At 33.9% G+C, this 27,085-nt stretch overlaps 1 protein-coding gene across 1 annotated transcript in view; it reads left to right on the forward strand.

The window, feature by feature from the left end:
- LOC115231265 overlaps positions 1 to 22,744 on the forward strand; it is a 116,274-nt gene extending 93,530 nt beyond the window's left edge. Inside the window, exons 13-20 of the mRNA XM_029801330.2 lie at positions 3,759 to 3,812; positions 5,909 to 5,976; positions 8,797 to 9,041; positions 13,231 to 13,291; positions 14,617 to 14,733; positions 16,599 to 16,694; positions 17,129 to 17,206; positions 19,002 to 22,744. Coding sequence (XP_029657190.1) covers positions 3,759 to 3,812; positions 5,909 to 5,976; positions 8,797 to 9,041; positions 13,231 to 13,291; positions 14,617 to 14,733; positions 16,599 to 16,694; positions 17,129 to 17,206; positions 19,002 to 19,105 — 823 coding nt within the window. The 3' untranslated portion in view covers positions 19,106 to 22,744. The remainder of the gene's footprint in view (positions 1 to 3,758; positions 3,813 to 5,908; positions 5,977 to 8,796; positions 9,042 to 13,230; positions 13,292 to 14,616; positions 14,734 to 16,598; positions 16,695 to 17,128; positions 17,207 to 19,001) is intronic.
- Positions 22,745 to 27,085: the final 4,341 nt, after the last annotated feature.

A 27,085-nucleotide genomic window follows, 5' to 3' on the forward strand; every position in this document is an offset into this window, starting at 1 on the left:
TGATGTGTTACAGATAGTTTTAGATTTGACATACAAAAATAAAATTTTGTTTTGAGATTATCAACTTATTTCAGCTTTATATCAGAAATAGATTGCATGAATATATAGGCATCCATTTTACCAAAAAGTCATCCAACCTTGCCAATCCTTTGATGTGTCTGTGTTTAATAGAATAACTGAAATGAATTCTTCTCTAAAGCAATTTAAGTATCAACACATTTGATCTCCTTTTTTATTTCCCCTGCCATAGGCCTTAATAGATTTGGACTTAATGTTCATTTGCAGAGCAATGTTAAATAAAAGTATGCATGCTACAAATATGATGTGAAGTGCATAAAAGCTAAAAATCCCAATTTGTTTCACTTATTTTATTTATTTTGTACTTATTAATTTATTTGGAAAATTAAAATATAGTAGTGGCTTGCTAGACTCAAAATATTTGGTTAATGCCTATATTGTTGATGTTTCCCATGAAAAATCTCTTAGTGTAATATTTCCAACTTTACCTGTGACCGAGATTGTCGGTGCTGATTTATAAAATGTTAGTACTTACTATAATTATTAACAGATGATAGAGAACACTAGCTGTTTTTGGTCAGCAGGTGAGTGTTTGATATTTAGTCCACGTCCAACATAATCAGTAACTTCCTTTCTTAACCCATATCTCAATGTTGTCCATTTTCCTACACTTGATAAGATTTTCTGTCCCAAATAGTTGCATTGTCCACCTCCTATATAGTTATTTGTATGTTATATTCCACCTGTACTTTGGAGTTACAGCTGACTGGGTCAGTAAAGCATTGACCTAAAATATACTTTGACTGGTTTGTTGGTTTGTATTCTGTGACCAGAACTGAGCTGTGAACAATTTCCTCTACACCTAACACTTGAAGCTTGCTAGTTCAGTCTACCTAAATGTAAATGATAGGCACCATTAGTAAGTACAGTTCATCCTTGTAAGTATAAGGAACTCTTTATTATTGTTATGTTGCAGTACTGGAGTTAAATCCTGCTGTGAGAATGGATAAAGCAATGAAATACTTCCCCAGTACATCATCCTTTGTATCAGAACATAAAGATTAAATCTTTAGTAGTGCCCTAATGACACAAAAAGTTAAAAGACTAAGCATCACCTATTCTTTTTACTTCTACTTTCTCTCCTTATATTTAGGGCTGTTTATGATAAAACATGTCTTTATCAAGCAGACTTTGATGTAGTTCTTCTAATGATTTATTTATGTCACATCATGTGTGATTCAGAATAAAGTTTTGGGCAGCAGCTTGATAGTGTTAGAATAATTAGAAATAGATTGAGAAATGAATAATTAAGTTGTAGAAAGTTAATGATGTGTGTTGTTGATAAAAATGTGGCTTGGCTGAGTAGACCTATGATGAAAGACATGCCAGTTATGACCACCCTATCCTTATTTTTTTTATTAATTATACATTTTAAGACAGCTGTTTGGATTTAAGAGAGATTTGTTTACTATTTCTGGCAGACAGAACAACTGCCTAGGGGCACCTTTATTACATATGTGTGTGTAAGTAATGTATTTTAAAAGAGAGTGTAAATGAAAGTAGAAATAATTATTTAAATAGACATACATCTGTTAGTTCTTTACTAATAATCTTATGACTACCTTAATTCACCTTCAATTATATTAGACTTCACTAAAGATCTTAAATCTTCTTTATTTTAATCAGTACAATATTGCAGGAGAATTCTAAGGAACTGTTTCTCCTTCTTTATATGGGTGGATTATGTAGCTTATCTCTTATATAGGTGAATTGCAGGTGAATTATTCTGCCCATTTTTATGTAGATGAGACAAGCACTTTATATCAATGTAAATGAATCCAGCATGTGAATGAAATAGGCAGCTTATTGATATGCAGGTGGATTTGGCAGCTTATCTGCATATAGAGAATAAAATCCATGTTTTTTGTTGTCTATATAATGTTATTCAAATGGTGCATGCCTATTTTTGGTGTTGTCATCTCTGAATACCAACATCCTGTTTTTTGTTTTGTTTTTTTATGTCATGATGCAACATTTCTTTTCACAAGTTTGTCATTTGTCATCCCAGTATTCTGTTTGACATGGAGATTCATTGTTATTGTACAGTAAAATCTTTCAATTATTGTTGTCATATCCATGTATGTTTTCATTGTAACATTTTACCTATTTAAAATATCTCACTTGCTTAGTTAAATATATCAAATTCAAAATTGCATACACATTCATCTATATACACACACATATGTATACATACATGCATATATATTTATATATATATATATATATATATATATATATATATACATATATACATATATACATATATATATATATAATATATATATATATATATATATATATATATATATATATATATATATATATATATAAACACATACATATGTATTTGTGTGTGTGTCTGTATGTATACATATATACATTCCATATAGCACCTAAAAACACCTTTAAAAGTTTTGACCTAGATGAAATTTAGAAAGTAGAAAGAATTTTCTTTTTAATCAAATTTATTGAATAATTACCCTAATTTCATACCAAACCAAAATAATTTTATTGAGAAAAGGCAGATATCAGATTTTTATTAAAGTTATTCAATTTAAATGTATTTTATTGTTTAATTTTTTTACATCCATTCCAATAATTGAAACCTTTCCAAATCAAACAGTTCTGCATTTATTTATTTACTTTTTTTAACATCTGTCTATACTTGCTAAATTTTCAAAATTGTTATATTTTAAAAGAAATTTACTTCTTTGATTGATCCTAATCAATTCTATTTACTGCTAGTCTAGCCAAATACAACTAAATTACATTGTGTTGTAAAAAGTTCTAACATGTTCCCTAACATCCCAGAATTCTGATAAGGGACTTCTTTGTTCTGTTTTTATGTATATTATTAAATTGCTTTCTTTTAGATCATAGGACTTCAGGTAAATATGCTGTGTAGCAACTGTGTATAGAAACCCACCTGAGTATTAACCAACTCCATAAATATATCTTTTGCACATTGGTAGCAGATGACTGATTAAAACATATTTCTTTTGTGTATAAGTTATAGGATTGTTGTTGAAAGAACACCTTAAGCAACCATAACCCAATTCTCCATCAGATTCACCATTATTAACAGTTTACCAAATGAAGTTTTTATTTCTTTTTATTCCTTAATATTGCGGCTCTTTCATGCCACTCTACTTTTGAACAAAGTAGAACAAATTTTTATCCATATTTTATTTACTGATCTCAAACAGTGATCAGTTTTGTGATTCTATGAAGTAAAATTGTTCATTTAATCATGACTTTCCTGATAAATTCTGTACCAAAATATGTATAATAATACTACATGATGAAAGCAGCACTCATACATGCAGTAAAAAACAAATAGAAAATTATTCCTGTTTGAGTGTGTTTATGTGTCATATAAGTTTCAGCTTTAAACATGATGCCTTATGAACCAAGATCCATCTTTCTCAGTTAGATTTTCTATTATTGCATTAAAACAGTTTTAGATAAGTCTAGTTACATTTTTTTTTAAACACTTGATGCTGTGGTTCTGTTTATGTCACTGCAGTTCTGAACAAAGAACAAACTTTGGTCAATATTTTATTTACTGAACTGAAACATATCTTGGTGTGTCATGAATTTTCTGATTTGTTTTGTGATGCAGCATCTTTAGTTTACTCTTTTTTTTGTAATAAGTACAGAATATTTCTAATATTTTTCAGGGACAGTCCAAATATGGTCAAAAATTTTGAACTACGGAAAGGCTATACAATTGAGTAAGTTGAAATGTTTCACCATAATGAAATGGGAATTGACTGGTATTTTTTATAACAATATTTGTTGCTCTGAACATTTCTGAATATAAAATTACTGATCAGTAGCATTTGTAAATTATTCTTAGGCATTGAACTAGATTTTTTTTTTTAAGGCAGAGGTAGGAAGAGCAATGCTTGGCTCTTGTCAGTGTCTCTGCAACTGGTGAGAAGAAGACAAGAAATTCTCTTCCTTAATCCTTTAGCATTCAAACCGGCCATATCCGGCCAAAATATTTAACCTGTTTTATATTGAAACTGACCAGTTCTCGCCTCTAACCTCAGCCCTACCATGTCATTCTAAAACTAAAAAATCACATCACTGAAATCTCTAAACTACAAGATAATGCATGATTAATTCAAACCATTTTAAATAAACAAACATCACATTTGACAGAATAATCTGAGCACTAAAGGGTTAAACCAGAATACTTGCACCAGAGTGTGCTACTTCAAGTGGTAATCCATGGACCGGTGCTGGTTCATGGACTGGCACCAGTCCATGAGCCATCTGCTGCTGGTAAGCAGCAAGTTTCCAGAAAAGAAAGAAATATTATAAAATGCTTATGTAATATTGTATTATATGTTTACAAAATAAATATACGATAAAAATACTTGTCAACTTTTATTATATTCATTGACTGGCTTCCATGCCGGTGGCACAAAAATGCTGGTGGCGCATCAAAAAACGTTCGAGTGAGGTTGTTGCCAGTACCGCTGGACTGGCTCCTGTGCGGGTGGCACGTAAAAAACACCATTTGAGCATGACCGTTGGCAGTACTGCCTGACTGGCCCTTGTGCTGGTGGCACGTAAAACCACCCATACACTCTCGGAATGGTTGGCGTTAGGAAGGGCATCCAACTGTAGAAACTCTGCCAGATCAGATTGGAGCCTGGTGCAGCCGTCTGGTTTGCCAGTCCTCAGACAAATCGTCCAACCCATGCTAGCTTGGAAAGCGGACATTAAACGATGATGATGATGATGATGTTTCTGGTATAAATTGATGTTACTAAGAAATATTACCAGTCTCTGGCACAGGCACATTGGAAAAAAAAATAACTGCCGGTATGCCACATCAGATTGTTTGAGAAGCACTGTGCTACACTACTTATATGTCAACTAATAATCCTTTCTACTCTAGACACAAGATCAGAAATTTTGGAAGAGAAAAGGCAGTCGATTACATCAACCCCAGTACTTAACTGGTGTTTATTTGATTGATGAAAAGCTAAGTCAACCGTGACAGAATTTGAACTCAGAATGTAAAGATGGATGAAATGCCACTAAGCATTTTTTCCAGCATGCTAACAATTCTGTGAGCTTATCACCTTTATATGTCAACTAATAATCATATTAGTAGTGTGGCATATATCAGTTTTGATCCTTGATTTGTGGGCTTTGGTTCTCTTGTATTATTACCTATAATTGCTTGGACACTGAATGTGGTGGCATTCATTTGAATGCTCAAAATTGAGAATGGCTTCATCATCATCATCAACATTTAGTGTTTTGTGTTTCCATGCTAACATGGGTTAGACAGCTCGACAGGACCTGGCAAAGCCAGGACCTACGACAGTCAATTTATTAACATTATACAAGACCCAAATGGCCTAAACTCAAGGTAAACAAAACTTGGTTTGACTATTCTTGCAGTAGCTTCATAGCATCAATAAATAATGTTCCATTTAGCAACAAGAGATAATAGCAACTAAACATCTTTGATACAATCTGATTAGATCATTCTAAGGTTTGGTGTCACTTCTTGATAGGACTATTTATTTAATATGTTCTGCTAATATACTGAGCACATGACACAAATGGTGAATTATCCACTGACACCACACTTGGAATTACATTTATTAAATTGAAATTATTGTGATGATCATCAGTATCAATTTATGTCTACTTTTCCATGCTTAACATAAGCTGGACAGACAATTTCAGCAGGGTTTCTCATCTTTTGTTGTAGTTTTTGTCACCTCTTCCATGAGGTTCAGCCTTTAGTGTGTGTATGTAACTATATTTTTATATATTGATATGTATTATTTATCTTTTACAGAGGCCCCTGGTCAACTGTAGTTCATTTTGCCTGTAAATCAGAAGGTAGTAGTGACCCTAAGGACCCAGGTGAGTAATAAGATAAATTATATTAATAATCAAAAGGGTATTAATGTTTTAAAAACTTAAATCTATTTTAGCATCATTTGGGAGAAGTTTTATCAAATGTTTAATCACAAAAGATTGATCTGAGATTAATTAGATTAATGATATCATTATCATCACCATTTAATGTCTGCTTTCCATGCTAGCAGGGGTTGGACGATTTGACTGAGGATCAGCGAACCAGATGGCAGAGTTTCCACGGCAGGATGCCCTTCCCGATGCCAACCACTTTGAGAATGTATTGGGTGCTTTTATGTACCACCGGCACGAAGGCCAGTCAGGCGGTACTAGCAAAAGCCATGCTCAAAAAGTGTTTTTTATGTGTCACCTGCACAGGAGCCAGTCCAGCAGCACTGGCAACAACCTCACTCGAATGTTTAATCACATGCCAGTAAGGCGATGCTGGTAGCAATCACGCTTGAATGGTGCTTTTTATGTGCCACTGGCACGGAAGCCAGATGATCCTCAGATGGTGCTCTTAGCGCTCCACTAGCATGGATGCCAGTCATTGGATTTGATTTTGATTTCACTTGCCTCAACAGGTCTTTGCAAGCAGAGTTTAGTGTCCAATGAAGGAAAGATACACATAAGTGGGCTGGTTACACTCCTGGCATAGGCCACGAGGTTATGGTCTCACTTGGCTTGCCGGGTCTTCTCAAGCACAACATATTTCCAAAGGTCTCAGTCACTAGTCATTGCCTCGGTGAGGCCTAATGTTCGAAGGTCATGCTTCATCATTTCATCCCAGGTCTTCCTGTGTCTACCTCTTCCACAGGTTCCCTCAACCACTAGGGTGTGACACTTTTTCACACAGCTATCCTCATCCATTCTTGCCACATGACCATACCAGCGCAGCCGGCTCATTATTGTTTTAGGCACCAGACTTCTGTAACTGTTTTGGCAGGATTTTTACATCTGGATGCCCTTCCTAACACCAACCACTCAACAAAGTGGACTCAGTGCTTTATACGTGGCACAAGCACAGGTGAGGTCATTTTTGGCAAGGTTTTTACAGCTGGATGCCCTTCCACACACCAATCACTTTACAGTGTGGACTGGATGCTTTTTAAGTGGCACCTGCACTGACAGGGTCACCAAGTACCTTGCAACACAAAAACAAAATCTTTTGAGAGGGGAGGAGGCATTGGAGGAGGTAATCTTGTGCCAGATGATGAAGCCTTGAGTGTCTTGCTGTAGAGGAGGTACAAGATTATCCAGCCAAAGGCAGAGAGAGAGAGAGAGAGAGATCAGGAATGAAGATAGAAACCGGTATGCTACCACAAAGGAGATATATGGTTACCCAACCTGAGGGAAGTGCAGGAGAAGGAGAGAGAAATTGAAAGACAGCAGGATAGAGATGGTGGCAAAGTGCCAGGCATGCTCACAAGGGACTGGGATTAGAACATAAATGGGATGGTCGAGTAATGGAAGAGAGATATACAGATGGCAGTAAGTGCCAGGGCATACCCTTGAGATTTGAAGGTCATAATATAAATGCAGGATATTGCCAAAGAAGCATGATTAGATAACATGATAAGGAATGTAATATTTATATATGTATATGTGTGTGTGTGTGTGTGTACCTTTGTTTAGATAGCATGTGATGGTTGTAAATGAGCATTATCTTCATATAAGCCAGGTTGTTAGTTTCCAGTCTTCCATGTTTTACCATGGAGGAAATATTAACTTGCTTGGAAACATGTGAAGGTTGGTGACAGGAAAGGCATCCAACAGTAAAAAATCTGTCCCAATAAATTCCATGCAACCCATGCATGGTTAAAAAGTAGGTGTTAAAATGATGATGATGATGATGATGACAATGATGATGATATGCTACCAAGAAGGATTATCAGGGAAGACTGTAAACATAGACACACACACACATATCCCTTTTATATTTTGTGTTAAAATTCCATTCAGGTCAGTTTTGCCTTTTTTCTTCCAGAATTGATAAAATAAATACTTGACAAAATACTTGGGTTTTACATAACCAATTAAAAACTTCAAAGGTAGTTCCATCAAGATGTTCACTAGCCAAAAACTGAAAGTAGTAAAAAAAGAAATTAAAAGAAAATAGTGGCACTTTAGTATTAACTTGATCATAACAATTTCATGTTTCTAACATCTTCATATCACAATATAAGAACTATAGGTAGAAGACTGAAGTCTGTTGCAATTTTTGATGCACAAAATTTTTTATTTTTTTCATACACAAAAACAAATATAGTTGTTACTATGATTGACAAAATGTCATGAGAGTTTGGAGATAATAGTTTTGGGGTTGATGTGGCTGAAGCAGCAGTCAAAAGGTTGACTGCTGGTTATTGTGTTACAGTTACCTATTGTTCATTAGCTTGTGGTGTCAGCTGCTGCTCTGCTACTGTCTCCTGTGTCCAGTCTGATGTCTCCTCTTCACTGTCTCACATGCTAAATGCTAAGCTGTCTCTCAATGCTCTCTATTTTGTAGTGTGCTGAATTTATGCTGCTAGGTAGGCTCAAAGAGAAAGGTGCAAAAAGTTGGTACTGTTGCTGGAGCCAGTTTCATGTGAAGTCATGAATGGCCAAATTTTGTTGATTATGCGAGTAATATTTTAGTAAATTGCAACATCAGGTGATTGTTGAATATTCCTGCTACAGGACCATTATTGTTCTTTAGTGAGACAAGACTTCTTTGTTATCTAGTAAATCAGCATTATCTGTGAAAAATGTAACAATTTTGTAAATAAATTATAAAGAAAGACCATCCACATGTTTGATATATTTTTTATTTTTCATTCAATTCAGGAAAAGCTCAGATCTTTGATGGCTTCTCCGACAGCTCCCGTTTTTGGCAGCTTCTAATCATTGACAACCACGGGGGAAGCTGCATCTGTTTTCAGGGCATCAATTTATATGGCGCTGAAAAACGGATTTTCACTGAACTTGAACAGATGTGCTTTTCAGAAGAGTTTGCTAACAGGGTTGTGCAAAAGGGTTTTAATACATATAAAAAGTTTTTAGAAATGAAAGAATCGGACTTAAAAACTCTGGTAATTATTTGTTTCTTTACTTCCTTTGTACATATACATATATGTATATCTCTTTTTAATTTTTTGAATCTTTCCTATAAAGAAAGGACTAATTTTGGAATGAGGCTCTAACATAGAAACTAGCTCACTATTTGGATTTAGAACAACAAAAGTAAAAAGTTAAATGCTGAATTTTAGAAAAGTTTTGCATATTCACACTTACTGATTGAATTCGAAGAATATGAATTAGATTTTCCAGGCTATAATGGAGTAGTATAACTAGATTCTCTATCAAAAGAGCCTCTTTATAGTCAATCAACCATTAAAAACATCATCCAAATTTTCTTTAAATCCACCCTATCATTTTAAGCATTTTTGATTTTGATTGTGATTTCACTTGCCTCAACAGGTCTTCACAGACAACACATAAGTAGGTTGGTTACACCGCTGGCATAGGCCACGGGTTATGGTCTCACTTGGTTTGTCGGGTTCTCTCAAGCACAGCATATTTCCAAAGGTCTTGGTCGCTAGTCATTGCCTTGGTGAGGCCTTATGTTCAAAGGTCATACTTCACCACCTCATCCCAGGTCTTCCTGGGTCTACCTCTTCCACAGGTTCCCTCAACCGCTAGGGTATGGTACTTTTTCACACAGCTATCCTCATCCATTCGCACCACATGTCCGTACCAGTGCAGTCATATCTCATGCACACAACATCTGATGCTTCTTAGGTCTAACTTTTCTCTCAAGGCACTTACACTCTGTCGTGTATGCACACTGACATTACACATCCAGCGGAGCATACTGGCTTCATTCCTTGCAAACTTAATCATGTCCTCAGGCAGAGTGAACCAGGATTTTTGTGTGGGGTTTACCTCAGATTACCTTAAGTGAACTGCCCCATTATTGGGAAATCTATTTATTTATATATTATCTATTTCTCTACTTTCTATTATATATCCTCTGTTATATCCTCTAATGTGGTAGTATCTCTCTTTGATTGATGTTAACCCCACATGTTTTTGTGTAATTTCTTTTGTGCTGTAACTCATTCTGCGATATTGTCCTCCATGTCTTGGGCTCTTGTGGCCAATAAAAGAAATCATTATTATTATTATCATTATTATTTTTATTAAGGTGGTGAGCTGGCAGAATTGTCAGCATGCTGGGGTAAATGTTTAGCAGCATTTCATCCATCTTTATGTTCTGAGTTCAAATTCTATCAAAGTAAACTTTGCCTTTCATCCTTTCAGGGTCAATAAATTTAGCACTAGTCAAGTACTGGGGTCGATGTAATTGACTTTCCTCCTCCCCCAAAATTTCAGGCCTTGTGCCATTAGTAGAAAGGATTATTATTATTATTATTATTAATTAGCAGTCTTATTTTTATCATGTGCTTTCACTGCACTAATGAGCGCAGCTCTGTATGCCTCGGGTATGTGCTGTGGTTTGTTGTGATGCTGTTATTTTCACTGTATTGGAAGTGTTTTAGGCGTGCAGTGCCTAGTAGTGCTATTTTCTCTATGTTATATATACTTGTAGCCCTGGTGTTTTTGTTATGTATTTGTCCGAATGTTTTTTATCATACCTAATGCACCTACTATGATAGGAATTGTTTCTATTTTTAGGCTCCACATTCATGTTACCTCTATTTCCAGATCTTTGTACTTTGAAAGTTTCTCCATTTCTTTTAGAGAAACATTGTCACCTGTTGGTATTGATACATTGATGAGAAAGCATTCTTTTCTTGGTATTTTCATATTTGTCACCTTCCTTAAAGACAGAAAACAGTTTTTTGTTTTGTTCATGTTTTGTAGCTATTTGTATTAGTTTTCCTTGCTTCTGAAGTAGATATTTCTGTAGTCCAATGGTGGTGTTTTATAATAGATCTATAGCTGTATAAGGCCTCTACCACCTTTGATACATTGTATATACAGCCTTTCTATTTTGGGTGGTGCATCCTAGCATATAGCCTTTCAGATTTTGGGTGGTGCATTCTAAATCCTGTCATTATTTTTCTTGTTTTCCTGTCTAGAGTGTTGATATCTATTATCTTGTTTTTCTCATTGAGCTGTTTTCATTATTGATCTAACTTATCTATAGTATTCCTTTCTTATCTTCTCTTTCATTTGTGTGTGTTGTATTGTATCTAGCTCATTCATTCCTAAGTATTTGTATATCTGGCTTTGGTCTAATTTTTGTATTTCATTTGTTTTATCTAGAGTGCTATTGTTACTCTTAACTAGTTTCCTCTTTTCAGGGTTGCTTTGAGACATTTTTCTAAGCCAAATTGCATGTTTATTTTTTTGGTAAATCCATGTACTATCTGTAGTAATGTTTCCAGCTGTTTAGCATTTGTAGCATACAGTTTTAGATTATCCAGATACAAGAGATGGTTGATTGCTTTGCCATAACAGTTGTATCCACATCCAATTCTATTTAGCATGTCAGCTAAAGGTGTCAGTGCCAAGCAGAAAAGGAGTGGAGAGAGCGTGTCTCCTTGAAATATTATTATTATTAGAAAAAAACTCTCAGCTTATTTTGCTAGGCATTGTGGAAAGTGTCTGCTGTCAACAACCAGCAGACTAAGGTGACACTTGTTTACTGGTCATGCTTCAAGAACCCTGCAGAGAACTCTTGCAGTTCCAAGCAATAATGATTTTTGTAGGTTTTCTATTTTCACATTTGTACCAATCTTTTTGAGCTATGTTGATAGTTGAATGATGATACTTCCAAATGTGCCAATCACTATCATTATTATTATTTCCATTTTACTTCTCAAAGCTCCTGATTTTACTTTCTCCAGCTAATCCTGTAAGCGTAGGCAACAACCTGTTGGGAAAGGTCTCACAGGGTCTCTTCTCACAATACTTAACCCTCAAGTACAAATTTCAAAATCCTTGTTCAAATTCAACCAAGATTAACTTTGCCTTTCATCCTCTCAGGGTTGATAAAATAAGTACCAGGGTCGAATACTGAGGTCAGTGTAATCAACTTACCCCCACCCCAAACTTGCCAGCCTTGTGCAAAAATTTGGAACCATAATAATTATTGTCGTTGTTATTGTTATAATTATCATTTAAGATGGTGAGCTGGTAGATTAGTTAGCACCGGGCGAAATGCTTAGCAGCATTTCCTCTTTCTGCACATTCTGAGTTCAAATTCTTTTCATCCTTTCGGGCTCAATGGAATAAGTATCAGTTGAACACTGAAGTTGATGAAATTGACTATCCCCCTCCCCCAAATTTCAGGCCTTGTGCCTTTAGTAGAAAGGATTATTATTATTATTATATGTTTGACTTTTGCTTTGTATTTGTAGAAGTTGACTCCAAGTCTCACTCAGAAACCTCAAGAGACAACAAATTAGAAGTTCGAAGCCTAAAGTGTCATATATTTGGTTTTGCACATAGTATTGTTTGAGAGAATGTTTAAGAAAACAAGAAAATTATAAGTTTGTTTTAAAATTTGAGATTACATAGACAATATTTTATGTAGGATATGGGCAATTCCCATGAGCACTATCTTTTGAATTTCTGCCATTTTGGAGTTTCTTGGTATCTGAGCTAGGTAGGAATCAGCCCCCTTTGCTATCATTCATAGGGCACCTATGACAACAGGTATTGTTTTAGTCCTCGAGGTTCCACATTTTGCCAATTTCTATTTTAAGATTTTATACTTGCTCAGTTTTTGGTAGGTCTTGACAGATACATTTATGTCAATTGGGACAGTCATATCAATGAAGAGGCATGATTTTTGTCTGAAGTCTTTCAATATAATGTCTGGCCTATTCGCATCTATCTTTCTGTCAGTTTGAACAGTGAAGTTCCAGAGGAGTGAGATGTGGTCATTTTCAAGCACTGGAGGTGGTTTGTGTTCCCACCAGTTTTTATCATGGGGCATGTCCAGGTTTTTGCAAATTACCCAGCGAATATACTCTGCTGCTCTATCATGCCTGTTGAGATATTCTGTAGGCACAAGAAGACTGACATAGAAACAACTTGATCAATGGTTTCATTTTGTTGTTAGCATAAATGACATGTTGGGCTATTGCTGTTCTTTAATATGTTGGCCTGGTAGTTCCTTATTATTATCATCATAATCATCATCATTATTAAGGAAATTGTGATATTTTCAAATTCTTAATTAGATATGTAAATGGATGCTTCTAACAGATGTTTCTGCCATTTTTTCTTTTTTTCAATTTCTTGTAGCTTCCAAATATAGATCAAGTCCGACACATGCTGATGCATTTAGGAGCTCTGAAAATTAAAGGTTAATCTTCATTTTTCTTTTCTTTTAACTTTACTAAATGACATCCTTTTTTTTTTTTCCACTTAATGTAAGTTGTAGTTAAATTGACAAATAATCAATAGTGGAGAAAGGTGAGCCATTAAGTTGACAGAAATGATTGAAATACTTAGCAATGTGGCAGTGTGATATAATCACTTTAAGTTATCTCTACAGATTTGCTTTAGAATTTAAAGCCAGCACTGAAAGTTATGAAAATTCATATATGAATATGTCTATGTAAATAATGCGTTTGCATTGTTTACATAGGCATATTTGTATATGAAATGTCACAACTTTTAGTGTTGGCTCTAAAATTTTATAGAAAACTAGCAGTATCGCCCGGCGTTGCTCAGGTTTGTAAGGGAAATAACTATAAAGCATTTTTAGAGAGTTATAGCCAAAAAATAGCAAAAAAATGGAAAAAAAATGATGGTAAATTTTTTTTTGAGTAAAAAAAGTTTGAGTTGCGTCCCTAGACAGTCTGTGGTTTATTTTTTTTGATTCTCGACCCCATGTCGAATTATCGATTTTTTCAGAACTGGGGGAACTTTTCAAAATTTTCGCTGCGTTAGTTTTGAATTATGACATTGGGCTATGTGTGTGTCAAGTTTCATCAGAATCGGTTGAAAGCCGTGGTCAGAGTGAGGGTACGAGAAAACAGACACACAGAAACACGCACAGACAAACTGCCGTTTATATAGAGAGAGATCTGTAGTGATAACTTAAAAGTGATAGACATACATACATCATTATTATCATCATCATTGTTTATAATCCGCTTTCCATGTTGGCATAGGTTGGACAGTTTGACTGAGGACAGGCACGGCAGGAGGCTGTACCACGCTCCAGTCTGATCTGTCAAGGTTTCTATAGCTGGATGCCCTTCCTAATGCCACCAACTCCTAGAGTGTAGTGGGTGCTTTTAACATGCCACCAGCACAGGGGCCAGTCAGGTGACTCTGGTGTCAACAACGCTCTGGCATTAAAAGCTCTCTGTTCTCTCTTACAATTCTATTCATACACTGGTTCTAATGATGACTAGTGTGAGATAGCTATTCCATGTTCACCTTACCATGCACAGGACAACCTGTGCATGTGTGATACCTGGACATCTTCATGGGCACAAGAGATATATTCACCATTAAACATTGTATATTTGTAAACAATTTAAGTTTATAAAATAACAATGGACCAAATAATAGAAATCAAACTATACATCTCTTGCCTTAAAAGTCAAACATTATATTTAAGTACAACATTTCTATTTTTGATTCTATGGAATATCTTTTACATTTATAATTCAATAGAATATCCATTGCTTTGGAAGAAACCTCCAATCACTGAAGCTGAAGAAGGATCTCGCTTGCCTCGTTTCATTGTGCAGTCAGCTGGTAATTCAGATATGTTAGAAATCATAGTTAATGGTAAGTTTTTCTGTTGTGAATGTTTCAGGAGTTGGCTGGTGGAATCGGTAGAGCATCAAACTAAATTCCACAGTACTAGTTCTTTTTCCATTCTAAGTTCAAATTTCATCATTATCAAATTTGCTTTTCATCTTCCAGTACTGGAGTTGATTTAATCAACTATGTCCCTGTCCTGATCATGTACCTTTGTTAGAAATCAATATTTCAGTAGATGGTTATGAGAACTGGTTAAACATCAAACTCAATTCTACCCATTTTATGTTCTGAGTTCAAACCCCACTTAGGCTGAATTTACCTTTCAGCCTTCTGGGATGTGAAATAAAATACCAATCAAGTTGTAGTAGACAGTTTTTCATCATTGTTATTTAGTTACAAAGGGTAAAGACCTCCTTCAGTCATGAATAACCGTGGGATTGCACCTAGAAAGTTACTCTCTGACAAGTCCAGGCAAGGTTGTTTATGGAAGACCAATTGTGACCCATGCATACCAGCCTCCCATCTCCCCACCACCGATTTTATCAAAGGGAAAAGTAGAAGCCAATACAGTCTGGCACCAGTGATGTCACAACTCATTTCTGCAGCTGATTGAACTGGAGCAACATGAGATAAAGTGCCTTGTTCAAGAACGCAACACACAGCCCGGTCTGGGAATCAAACTCACTATTTCATGATTGTGAGCCCAATGCTCTAACCACTGAGCCATGCCCCTTCACATTAAGTTATATCTTTTCTCTTCATGTTCATAATAGGGAGAATTTATCTGTTGTACTGTTTAACACCACCTGACCCTTAAATGCCTTTAACATAGTCCATTTTGTTTTAAGCATTCAGGCCAGATTTTTGGTTTGGAGATAAATTCCTCATTTACCCTAGACATAAAAAAATATATCCTGTGAAGCTTAACTGTCAAGTTCTAATGGTTGTTGTCAAAATCGCCTGTATCCTATTCTAAATGCTGTGATCTTGTACATAAATGCAAGTTGACTCTCTGTGCTCTGATTCAAATCCAGCCAACATCAATTTTGCCTTTCATCTTTTTGGAGTCAATTAAAAAAAAAGTATTAATCCAGGTTAGTGAACTGGCAGATCTGAAAGAACATCAGACTGGATGCTTTCTAGAATTTGTGCCTGTACTTTGGATTCTGAGTTAAAATTTCATCATGGCCTACTTGGATGGTAGACTTAATCTGTTGCTGGCTTTAACCCTTTAGCATTTAAACCAATCATATCCAGCCAAAATATTCTGACTGTTTCATGTTTAAACCAGCCAATTCCAGCTTCTCACACCTACCCTATAATATCATTGTAAAAATATGCAATCAGATCAATTAAATATCAAAGTTACAAGATAATGCATGATTAATTCTAAACAATGTTAAGTTAAGTTAATTTTTTGGCTCAAAAAGCAAAAAGCAAGGCCATGTAGGGGGACATGGAGTTATGTACAGGGAGGGTGTTCATCCAAAGAGTTCAGGCCATTTCTGGTCAAGAGAGACTTTGAACCGAGCAGTCATCAGCATCTTCACTATCTCGTCCGGCAGCTTATTCCACGGATCAGCAACCCAGACGGAGAAAGCCCTTCTCCTTCGATAGACCAAGAACTATCCGGGTAGCCAGCTTCAAAAAACAATGTGAATAAATAAGGATTACATTTGATAAATTTGATATGGCACCTTCAATTTCTTCAGTAGAATCCACTCTATTGAAAACATTCAAACCATTTGGTTTGAGGGTATTTCCCTCCCTCCCATTAGTCTTAGAGGCCCTGTAAAAGATCATGGGTAGTTATCATAATTCAGTTATTCTAGAATTAAATAAAACTCCACAATGTAATAAGTTTTTTTCTCTTCCTTTCTTCATTACAGGTGCCACAATTGGTGGCTGTATCAGATCACAGCTACTCCCGTGTAAAGATAGTAAAATGAATGTTGCCATATTTGATGATATCAAAATTTTTTCCAGTAAGTATTTGTATAACAAAAATATAATTTTGAAATTATAGATAAATTTTTTTCATGTTCAAGCACAGTATTTACTCCTTTCATGACTATGTTTTTAACAAATAGACTAATTTGTTTCTGTTAATTTTCAATGTAATCTGTATTTTAGAGAAGTTTTAGTATAATATCTGTAACTTTAAATTACAGATATCTTACTAATTGCAGACAAGCTTTGATCTTTGATCTCTCTCATTTTGCTATATTAAAAGAAAGTGAGAAGCAGATAGTTAAGGTGATCAGCCAACTAACTGACCAACTGATTCAAACTAGCTCTTAAAGTGTTACATGAAATTCTATAAACTTACCACTTATATATGAGTATGCATTCAATATATAATCATATGAGCTGATCTTATGTTTACATTTTTGTGATTTTTTTCTTTTTTAATTTCCAGGTGGTACATTTTTGATAACTGTTCAAAGTGTTCTGTCCCCAAACATCCATCTTAAAGCTCCAGATCCCATTCACATAAGTATGTATCTTTCCTACTTTATAACACACACACACACACACACACACACACACACACACACACACACACGCACACACATGCAATAACTGATGTAAATATTTCAAAAAGTTTACCCTCCATTGGAAATGGTCAAGATAATGAAGCACTAGACTGAATGTGTTTAGGAAGTTTACTTACTGTGGTTAATAAGTTCAGATTCGCCCATGGTGATTTTAAATTTCAGCCTCCGAGTATCATTAAATAAGTACCAGTAATTTACATTTTACTTATTCTGTAGTCTGGCTGACTGTTGGGGCACCACTAATGACTTTGCAACCAGATCCCTCCATCCATCTCTGTCTTCTGCCTCTCGCCCTGTGTCTCTCAACTTTAGGCCTGTCCACTCACAGATGCTGTTTCCCCACCTCTTTCTCTGTCTGCCTCTGTGTCTGCCACCTTTGACTGTTCCCTGAAGGATTGTTTTGACCATCCCTGATGAGCAGGTGACATGCCCAAACCACCTGAGCTTATATTTCTTTACTGTAGCAAGAAGTTCCTCACAGGCCCTTATTACCTGCCTTATTCTTCACTAGGGTTAATCCAGTCAACTATATGTCTTTCTTCCCCAAACTGGCTATGGGTTAGTCTGATGAAAAAGCCAATGTTATTATATATAAATATACAATCAATCAGGTATAGGCTTGGATGTGTGGTTACTTAGTGAACTTTGCGACTTGGTTTAGGGTTCTACTATAACCTCAGTCTGATCATTATCTTCTGCATGAAATCTGGCAGACAGAAACAGTGGAAATGTGTGTGTGTGTGTGCGTGTGTTTCTTTTCTACAGGCTTTCACATTGGCACCAACTAATTTCATTGCTATTAAATGAGAGATTTGCTCATCTCTCTTTCACTGCTGAAATAAAGTAGTTGAAAGCTACTTATAAAAATGTAAACAAAACTGTGCCACTCACAACTTATTTATTTACACAACAGTGCAAAGTTGACGGTCCTTCAATAATTACTAGACCTTTGGATTGTGAGTGAATTGGTAGACAGAAATTGTAGGAAACTGATATGTGTGTGTGTGTGTGTTTATATTCTTTGGTGGCATTATTACCTGTTTTTCAACAGGTAAGGGTTGTTGACAGTAAGAGCATCTGGCTGTAAAATTCTGTTTCAAATAAGTCTGTGTCCAACCCATGCTAGCATGGAAAGATGGTCTCACTGTGAGAGGAAGCTCATGAGGACAATATTTCCATAAATTACTAACAGCTCTGTGATTAATTATTTTGGCCTTGTTACAGCTATTACCATTCCAATGGCCTTCATTTGCTATCTCAGTTGAAATATACTTGTCAAATGTTTGAGTAATATGAATTATTTCTATTCAGATATCCAAAATCTGTCTTGACATTGCTGTTATTCTGTCATGTAATATTTTTATTGTGCAGGTGCAGAATAGAAGCTTGCTTTGTGTTGTTATCAATCTTGCTCCTGTGTTGACTAAACCACTCTGGTAGTGGTTATTGAAGAATTTTGAGGAAATTTTAGCTAATTAAAATCAGCTAAATCTTCAGCAAGTCAACTGTCTCCAAAACAACATGACATGCAGAACATTCACATGAAAAAATAACAAATCTATTCATATTACCATTATAATCATGTTTCGTATTCATTTTGCCTTTAAAAACATCAACTTAATATACCTTGATGTCATTTCATCTTATAATTACTGGCTTGTTTATGCTTATTATTTCATTTTAGATTGAACATTTATAATTTATTTATATATTTTCTCTCTGTCTCTCCCACAGAACGTCCTGCACGAACTGCAGCAGAAGTTGAAGCAGCATTTGACGAAATTCAGCTCATGTTACATAAAGTGGCCGCATCTTTAGATGACACAATTGATTCATAATTTTTAAACACACACTCATACAAATATACTTCTTCAAACATTGAGCAAATTTCAAGGAATTATTATAATGTATCAAAAGATGATAATTTAGCAGAATATTTTATAGTTTAACCCGTTTTCTCCATTTGCTAAAACAGTTTAACACAATTTCTGTAAAACATCTGCTAAGGCTGAATATATTTTGTAAAATTACCTTCAGCCAAATGGAGGAATTTTTTTTTTTTTTTATAATTTCTGGAAGAAATGATCTGCTTTGAAAGTTATGACCAGTTTTTACCTGCTATACTTATTTGGTATTGCGAAGAAGAAAAAGAAGAAAATGGCTAAAATATTTACCCTTGTCTATAAAGTGAGAGGTAAAGTAACACAGTGAGGTGGAAGACCTGAGCAATATATTTATTGATTTTCTTTCTTTCTAAAATATTTTGGAAATAATCCTAATGTTGTGATTATTTCCTTGTTTTGTTCTTGTTCATTTCAAGTTTTTTTTTTCTAATTGAGAACCATTGATGAGCATCAATTCAGGTACTTCTCACTTGAGAACAGGGCCATATTTATTGCCACATTGGGAAACATAATGTTGTTGATTAATAATCAATCAACTGCTTCACTAAGATGTACCGTCACTGAGTCCAACTTGATAAGTCACTGACAGAATAATTAATTTGATTTTATATAAGCCTTTTCTCACTATTCAGCTTAACTAACATTTAAACTGATATATTGGACCCTTAATCCGAGCTCCAGTGTGGTCAAGGCTTAGATTTCTTAACTGACAAGGGGTTCAAAGAGTGATTTGACATTATGATCTACTTTTATCTGTCAAGTTAATTTCAGATAAAGGTCAATATTGGAATTATATTTTAATAATCTATCCCTATAATGTATAAAAATATAAGCATACTATGAAGTTGCTTAAGGAATCATTAATTCAGATATTAAAAATGGTCTGAGTCTTGAATTTATACTGTAAACCCAAACTAGATTGTTCCATGAATTAATCAGTGTGGTAAAGATTCCTTCCAAGCTTCAAGTGGAACAACTAGTTTGCCTCCTCCTCCTCCTCCTCCTCACTGTCCTTCAAACCATCACTCTACTGATTGATCATGGGTAGCAATAGCAAATGTTTGTTTTTTTGTGATAAGCTGCATTTATTGTCAACCTCACACAAGATATCTTTTTTCTATATTCTTTGACCATTAAATTGTTGATGGAATTCCAAAGAAACTATAGTAATGGGTATTTAAAGATATCTCAATACTAATTTTTTATGGCGATTTAAACATGATCTGTTTTATCTACCTTTTTGTATCAACCAAACAAATTTTTGCAGAAGAATCTTCTGATGAAGGGAGAGAACTATCTATTTAAGAAATGAAATGTATTCTACTAGATATGTGTAAATTTTTTTTCAAAAGACATCAGTATTTTTAGGGAGTGTTCTGTTTGTTTTTTTCCCCTCTGTTTTTGTTTTGTTTCCTTTGTTAAAGTGCATTGAGAAATATCTAAAGTCAAAAGATAAAAATATCTGATCAGATAATTCACTTTAAACCTTTGCTGTTCAATTTTTGCACCAAAGACTTCAAATTTTTTAAATGTATTTTTTATACTTTTATTTTATGTTTATTTTAAGATGAAATGAAAGAAACATTTTAGTTTGTTTGTTTGTTTTTTTGCTTCAAGATTTGTTTTAAAATGATTATAATTTAACAAACTACAAGGTCATTTAACCAGATAGTCAATTAATCCAGCATGTTTGATTAGATCAAAAACATTAATATTTTTGTGTGTATTTCTTCTCAGTTTTGCAATGTAGCATTCCATTAACTGTGGCAGTAGGGTTCTTGTTAATCTTGAACCCATTTGGGAAAATTAACAAAAATCAAGGAAAAAAAGATGAAATTTAATTTTGATCTTGAATTAAGTTAATTAAAATTATATTTAAAAATATAATTCAAGTAAACTTAAACTAAATAAAACAATGTCTTGAAAATACAGTGGTAATGACAATAGCTAGCAGTGATTTGAGATTTCCAATTAAATCAATATATATTACTAATGTATTGATTTCTTGCCTCATGGTACAATATCACCAGCTTTTAAGTGTAATTGAGATGAATCCACTTTTTTTGAGAATCAAAACTTATTCATAAACTTAGTTCTCTCTCGCTCTCTCTCTCTCTCTCTCTCTCTCTCTTTCTTTCTTTCAGAACTTAGTTCTAGTTCTGCAGTGTTCAGCACTGATAAATCTATCATATCTTAAATGAAATACATGCTTTGCTATATTTTCATTAGCTTCTTATACTAAACTTGAGTAACTTCCTATTGCCTTCATTATGTAGGAACAAAGTCTAAGACTGTTCTTATATGATTCGGTACATATTTCCGAGAGTTAAAGAAACTAAAGTGGATACTGTTGAGTCTCCTTCACAGAAACAATGAAATATTGAATATGAGATGCTGATCTGAACTTTTAACATCTGAGTGGGTAGTCTAATACCTTACACATTAGGCCATTTATTCTTCTTTATGTATTTGAAGAATACAACAGAAAGAGTACATTAAATTTGCTGTGGAGAGTGGAATGTCCAAAGTTTTGGACAAAATCTTTCTTCAGAGTAAAGATGATAGGAGGGAAATAAAAGAAAGACAGCAGAGCCTTACATCCTCTATATTTAAGAAACTGGCTGCAGTACTGGCTACTCTGTTCCCCACAGTAATTTTACTGTACTGTTTCTGTTGCTTTTTTGAGCTAATACAAGTCTTTCTGATGTTGATTGCCACCTGTCCCTCTGGACTGTATTTAATCTGATATTCCTCTTTATAACTATAAATGTGTTTGAATCCAAATTTTTGAGATAGTTCGTATCCAGTCAACAAATTACATTTTGACTATACAGTAGAGAGGAATTCATATTTCCAGCTACCTCAAAAAAAATTGCTTTCTTTAATTCTTGTATCTACTCTTTTGTATTAATTTCTACTTAGATTAAGGTGTAGATATACTAGTGATGAAGTAAGTTTCTCATTTTAGTCAAGAAAGTTGTTCTGTGATGACACTCTATCCTATACCTTTTATGAACCAAAGAAAGTATAATCTGGCTATTTATTCTAATGTCAGTAATAAAGAGATTGACTTTCTAGACACTAACCTCTTTATATTCTATGAAGCAGCAAGCAGTGATGGGAATTTCTATGCAACCTCTTGATCTGCTCAAAATGGCAGCCAGAACTCTTTCAACAAATCCCATCATCATCATTTAATGTCTGGGTTCTATGCTAGCATGGGTTGGGTGATTCAACAAGTTTCTACAGCAGGATGCTCTTCCTGACACTAACCACTTTACAGAATTTACTGTGTGCTTTTCTTTTATGCCACCAGCACTAGTGAAGATTGCTTTATTACTTGCAAGGTTAAGGACCCAAAGTAGCCCCTACAACTAGAAGATAGCATGTTGATTCTAGGTAGGATGCTAAGGGAGAGAGAAACAGATTTATAGTTGCGATAAGGAGAGTAATAGAGTTGGCACTAACTGTGGTCTGTAACTTTAAAACCTTCAATTTTAAAGCTTAGAACCGTTTGATAGCATTCAAACTTTGAAGCTATCCACTGACAAAGACTCTAAAAGCTCATAGGCATAAAAAAGTTAAGCCTTAAGGTAAAAGGATACCTATAAAATTGTAAAAATATAGATTTCTTATTTTTCTCAATATACTCTACAATGTAGCAAACTGTCCATTGATTAAATTCTAAAGTACAAATCTAAACCGATGTGCTGGACATTAAGTGTAGAATATCTATACTGTCAGTATTGATGATGGTAATGATAATGATGATGATGATCATGATGATGGTGATGACAGTATGGGTGGCTGGTAAACATTTAATCAGAACTGCTTAGTGTTTCATAGGATTGTTTACAAGAATTGACTAAGGCTAACTACCACCATCACCATCATCTATAGTTATAACTTAAAAAAGATACCTCTACAAGTTGTCCAATCTGCTAGTCAAATCTTTCTGAAATCACACCTTGCTGTTTTACAAAAATAGAAAGACCATGTCAGAAAGGATAGTCCTAGATATTCTGTGTAAGATGGAGATGGTCACAGCCAGAATGCCTTTGATGATAGGTCTGATGTAGAACTAAACAACAATAACTTTACACTACTGATGATTAGGTAACATTGTGTAATGTTATGTTGATTACATAGTGATGTTATTTTCAAATAAATTTCAATTGATTTTTATCCGTAGCCATGGATACCAGAAGCTTTTACAAGGGAACATACTCTAAATAATCATTTTTCCATACATTCCTATTTTCACTCCATAACTTAATAAGAATCAGTACTTGTTTATTTTCATATTTAATGATTATGGAGATGACCAAGTCAGTAGTACACTGTCTGGAGTATTTATATTGGCTTAGTCAAAAGATAGCCCCTGTGAATTTTGTCTTCAGAGCCTCCTAAACCAGAGTGGTGAAGAGAAAAAGTTATTCTCAGACCAGAACACTCACAATGAATGGTTTCCACTGAAGGTAACCAAGACCCAGGTGGTAGTATTAATCTGAGTGATGCATTAGATCTACTGATGTTTGATAACATCTAGCTTAGTAAGCTAGCATTCAGAATTTAAAACTTGCAGGATCAACTGGACTCTAATATTTTTCTTTCTAGAATAGGTAAAATGAACACCAGTAATATACTGAGATTGATTCAATCATATTCTTCTTTACAAAAACAGATTTGTACCTAAACAAAAGGAAATCAATATATTACATAAGATTTTTTACTAACCCGGTTGCCAGCAAAAACAAGATGTTGAACTACAAGTTTAACATATGGCTTAAATATCTCTTAGTATATTTAAACTATAGAATTAATACTGATTAAATTAACTTAATTCAAGATTAAAGTGAATTTTATTTTAAACTTCAAAACAAGGACAACATTTTACCCAAAAATCAACAACTAAAAAAAACGTTTATACAAAAATTGGTTCCCTTTTCAACATAAATAATATATATATATATGTACGTATATATATATAAATATATATATATATATATATATACATACACAAACACATATACACACATATATATACACATTTGTTTTTTCTGTGTCCCTTTCTGTAGAAGAGTGTAGGCTCGAAACGTAAAAGACTTTTTGTATTCCTGAGCGTTATACTAATACATCTGTTTGTTTTGTACACCACCTGTCTTCATCTTTTGTTGTTTTCATAAACTCTCCCTATATATATATATATATATATATATATATATATATACATATATATAGTTGAAATTTACAGAAAAACATAAGACGAAAACAGGTGTATAAGCAACAAACAAGTGTTTTAGTTTAATGCTTAGGAAGGTGAGAAAGTCTTTTATGTTTCGAGCCTATGCTCTTATATATATATGTATTATATATATATATATTGTCAATGTATCACATATCTAAAAAAAAGAAGCAGTCTAAAGCATAGAGCAGTAAAGTAATAAAGTTAATGTCTGGTCATAGAGTGACCAATAGTTTCACATCTACAAAGGCTGTAGCTTTGAGGACGAGTCATCTATACTCTAGTGTGAAGACTAATTTAACTCTTCACCTATAGGAGGTAGATATCTGTCCAGAGGTGAAGAGTTAAATTTGTCTTCAGACTAGAGAATAGATGAGTCATCTGCAAAGCTACAGCTTTTGTGGATGCAAACCACTTGTCACTCTATGACCAGACATTAACTTAATTACTTTAATACTTTACTGTTCTATACTTTAGAATGTGCTTCTTTTTTGGATATATGATATATTGACAATATATATATATATGTATGCATGTATGTGTATATATATATATGTATGTGTATATATATATATAAATATACATGTTTGTATATATGTATACACATGTATATATATAAATATATGTATATATATATGTATACACATGTATATATTTATATATATACAGACATGTATATATATGTGTATATATATATATATATATATATATATATATATATATGTATGTATATAGATATATATCACCCTCTTTCAACATGATCATAAAATACTGTAGGTATGACAATTTTGCAGATACAGTCAATGTTGGGAAGAGGATCTAACAATATTAGGTTTGGAATCTCATTTTAGATTTTGCTAAACCAAAAAAAAAAAGATTATTCCATTATATCGCGACAACTTTTTTAATATATTCAACCTTTAAATTCCTAAGTTTCGCCTCCCACAAAAAGAAAATCAGAAATAGAAAAAAAAACCCAATAAAATGAAATTGCCAGTCCTTTCTGAGTGGTCTGTCAAAATGATTAAAGATAGAAAAGAAATATTATGAATATTTGAACATTGGTTTTCTATCTTAGCGTTTTACATTTTTTTAAATCATGTCTAATCATGTTTTAAGTGTCTGTATATATTATTTATATTTTACATACAGCTTGCACTGATGGACATTCCTTTTATCAGCTGTTGACTGGAGGTTACAATAATTTCAGTACCTTACAACACTATCCCCTCCATCCAGCAGTGCCAAGCAGCATTGTTGCTACCAGGGAATGGCCCACATCATATATATATATATAAAAGTTTGTATGTATACATGCATACTCACCCTCATATATATATATATATATATATTCATATATGTGTGTATAGTAAGCATATACCCACACACATACATATATATATATATATATAAGAGGTGGTACTGAAAAGTTCCTGGCTTTGGGTAAAAGAAAATACAGGAAGATCGCTTAATTACGATTTTATCCCCTCAGATTCACACACTTATTGCAACAGTCCTTCAGTTTTTCTAAGCCCTATAAAAGAAATGAAAAAGTTTGGCTTCCAACCAGGCTTTTTGCAATATCCTTAAAACCAGGAACTTTTCAGCACCACCTCGTATGTATGTATATATATATATATATATATATATATATATATATATATATAATTGTGTTTTGGTAAAACAGGTTATTTCCTTATATCCAAAGTTTTCATGTGGGTGGCATTTGCCAAGCATACTCATCGGTGGACCCAAAATTACACACACACATTTTCTGACTTATACAAGCACAGTTTGTGTGTGTATGTGTGTGTGTGTGCATGCGCATATATATACATGTGCACACACACATTCATTGTTTTTGTATAGTTTTTCTTGAACAAAATGATGAGTGCTTGATAAGTATATAGTGTCTTGTACTTGCATGTATGGTAACTAGAATTACAAAGTCATGTTCTAAGATGATTGTCTCTGTCAGTGGATGAAAGCTAAAAATTGCAATACCATGTGTCATTCACTATATCAAATATGTCAGTAAAATCTCTTTTAAAATGGATTAAGGATATGACTATGATTAGTCTTTTAATAACTGGTCCATTTCTACATGATATACATCCTAAGCAAAATGAACTGTATTAGTGTCAGTATTCTGTCTTTCATCTCTTCATTTCAAAATAATTTTCAAAAATCCACATTCTTTTTCGCTTGGAACTGACAGAATGAGCTGATCATTTTAAAACTAATGTTCTAGAATCCCTAAATATGTCCATTCCTGTTATTAATGCATTCTGAAGTCATTTATCCATATTGCAGAAAAGCTCTAAGTATCAACTTCAATCCTATACATAAATTCTGAATCTCAGCCTGTTGCCACATATTCAAAGTCTTCGGAATGAAATTTAAAAGAGACTCTCCTGATGTGTGGATACTATGAATGACACTTCACATACATAAGAAATTTGAATGGTTACAAACCAGTGAGGGAACCTCTTCATGGTTGCTCAATCTGCCTCCACTTCAAACCTAAAGAAAGGCACATTAGATAATGTAATCCTAGATAACCCTAAAGTGATCAGATTGTAATAATTGCAATGCTTTTGATCATAGGTTTTCTCAACCAAGGTTGACTTGGGTCTGAACAACATTTGAATGGCTAAATTATAAACTTA

Source organism: Octopus sinensis, linkage group LG2 (assembly GCF_006345805.1).
Source record: "Octopus sinensis linkage group LG2, ASM634580v1, whole genome shotgun sequence".
NCBI classification, from domain to species: Eukaryota; Metazoa; Mollusca; class Cephalopoda; order Octopoda; family Octopodidae; genus Octopus; species Octopus sinensis.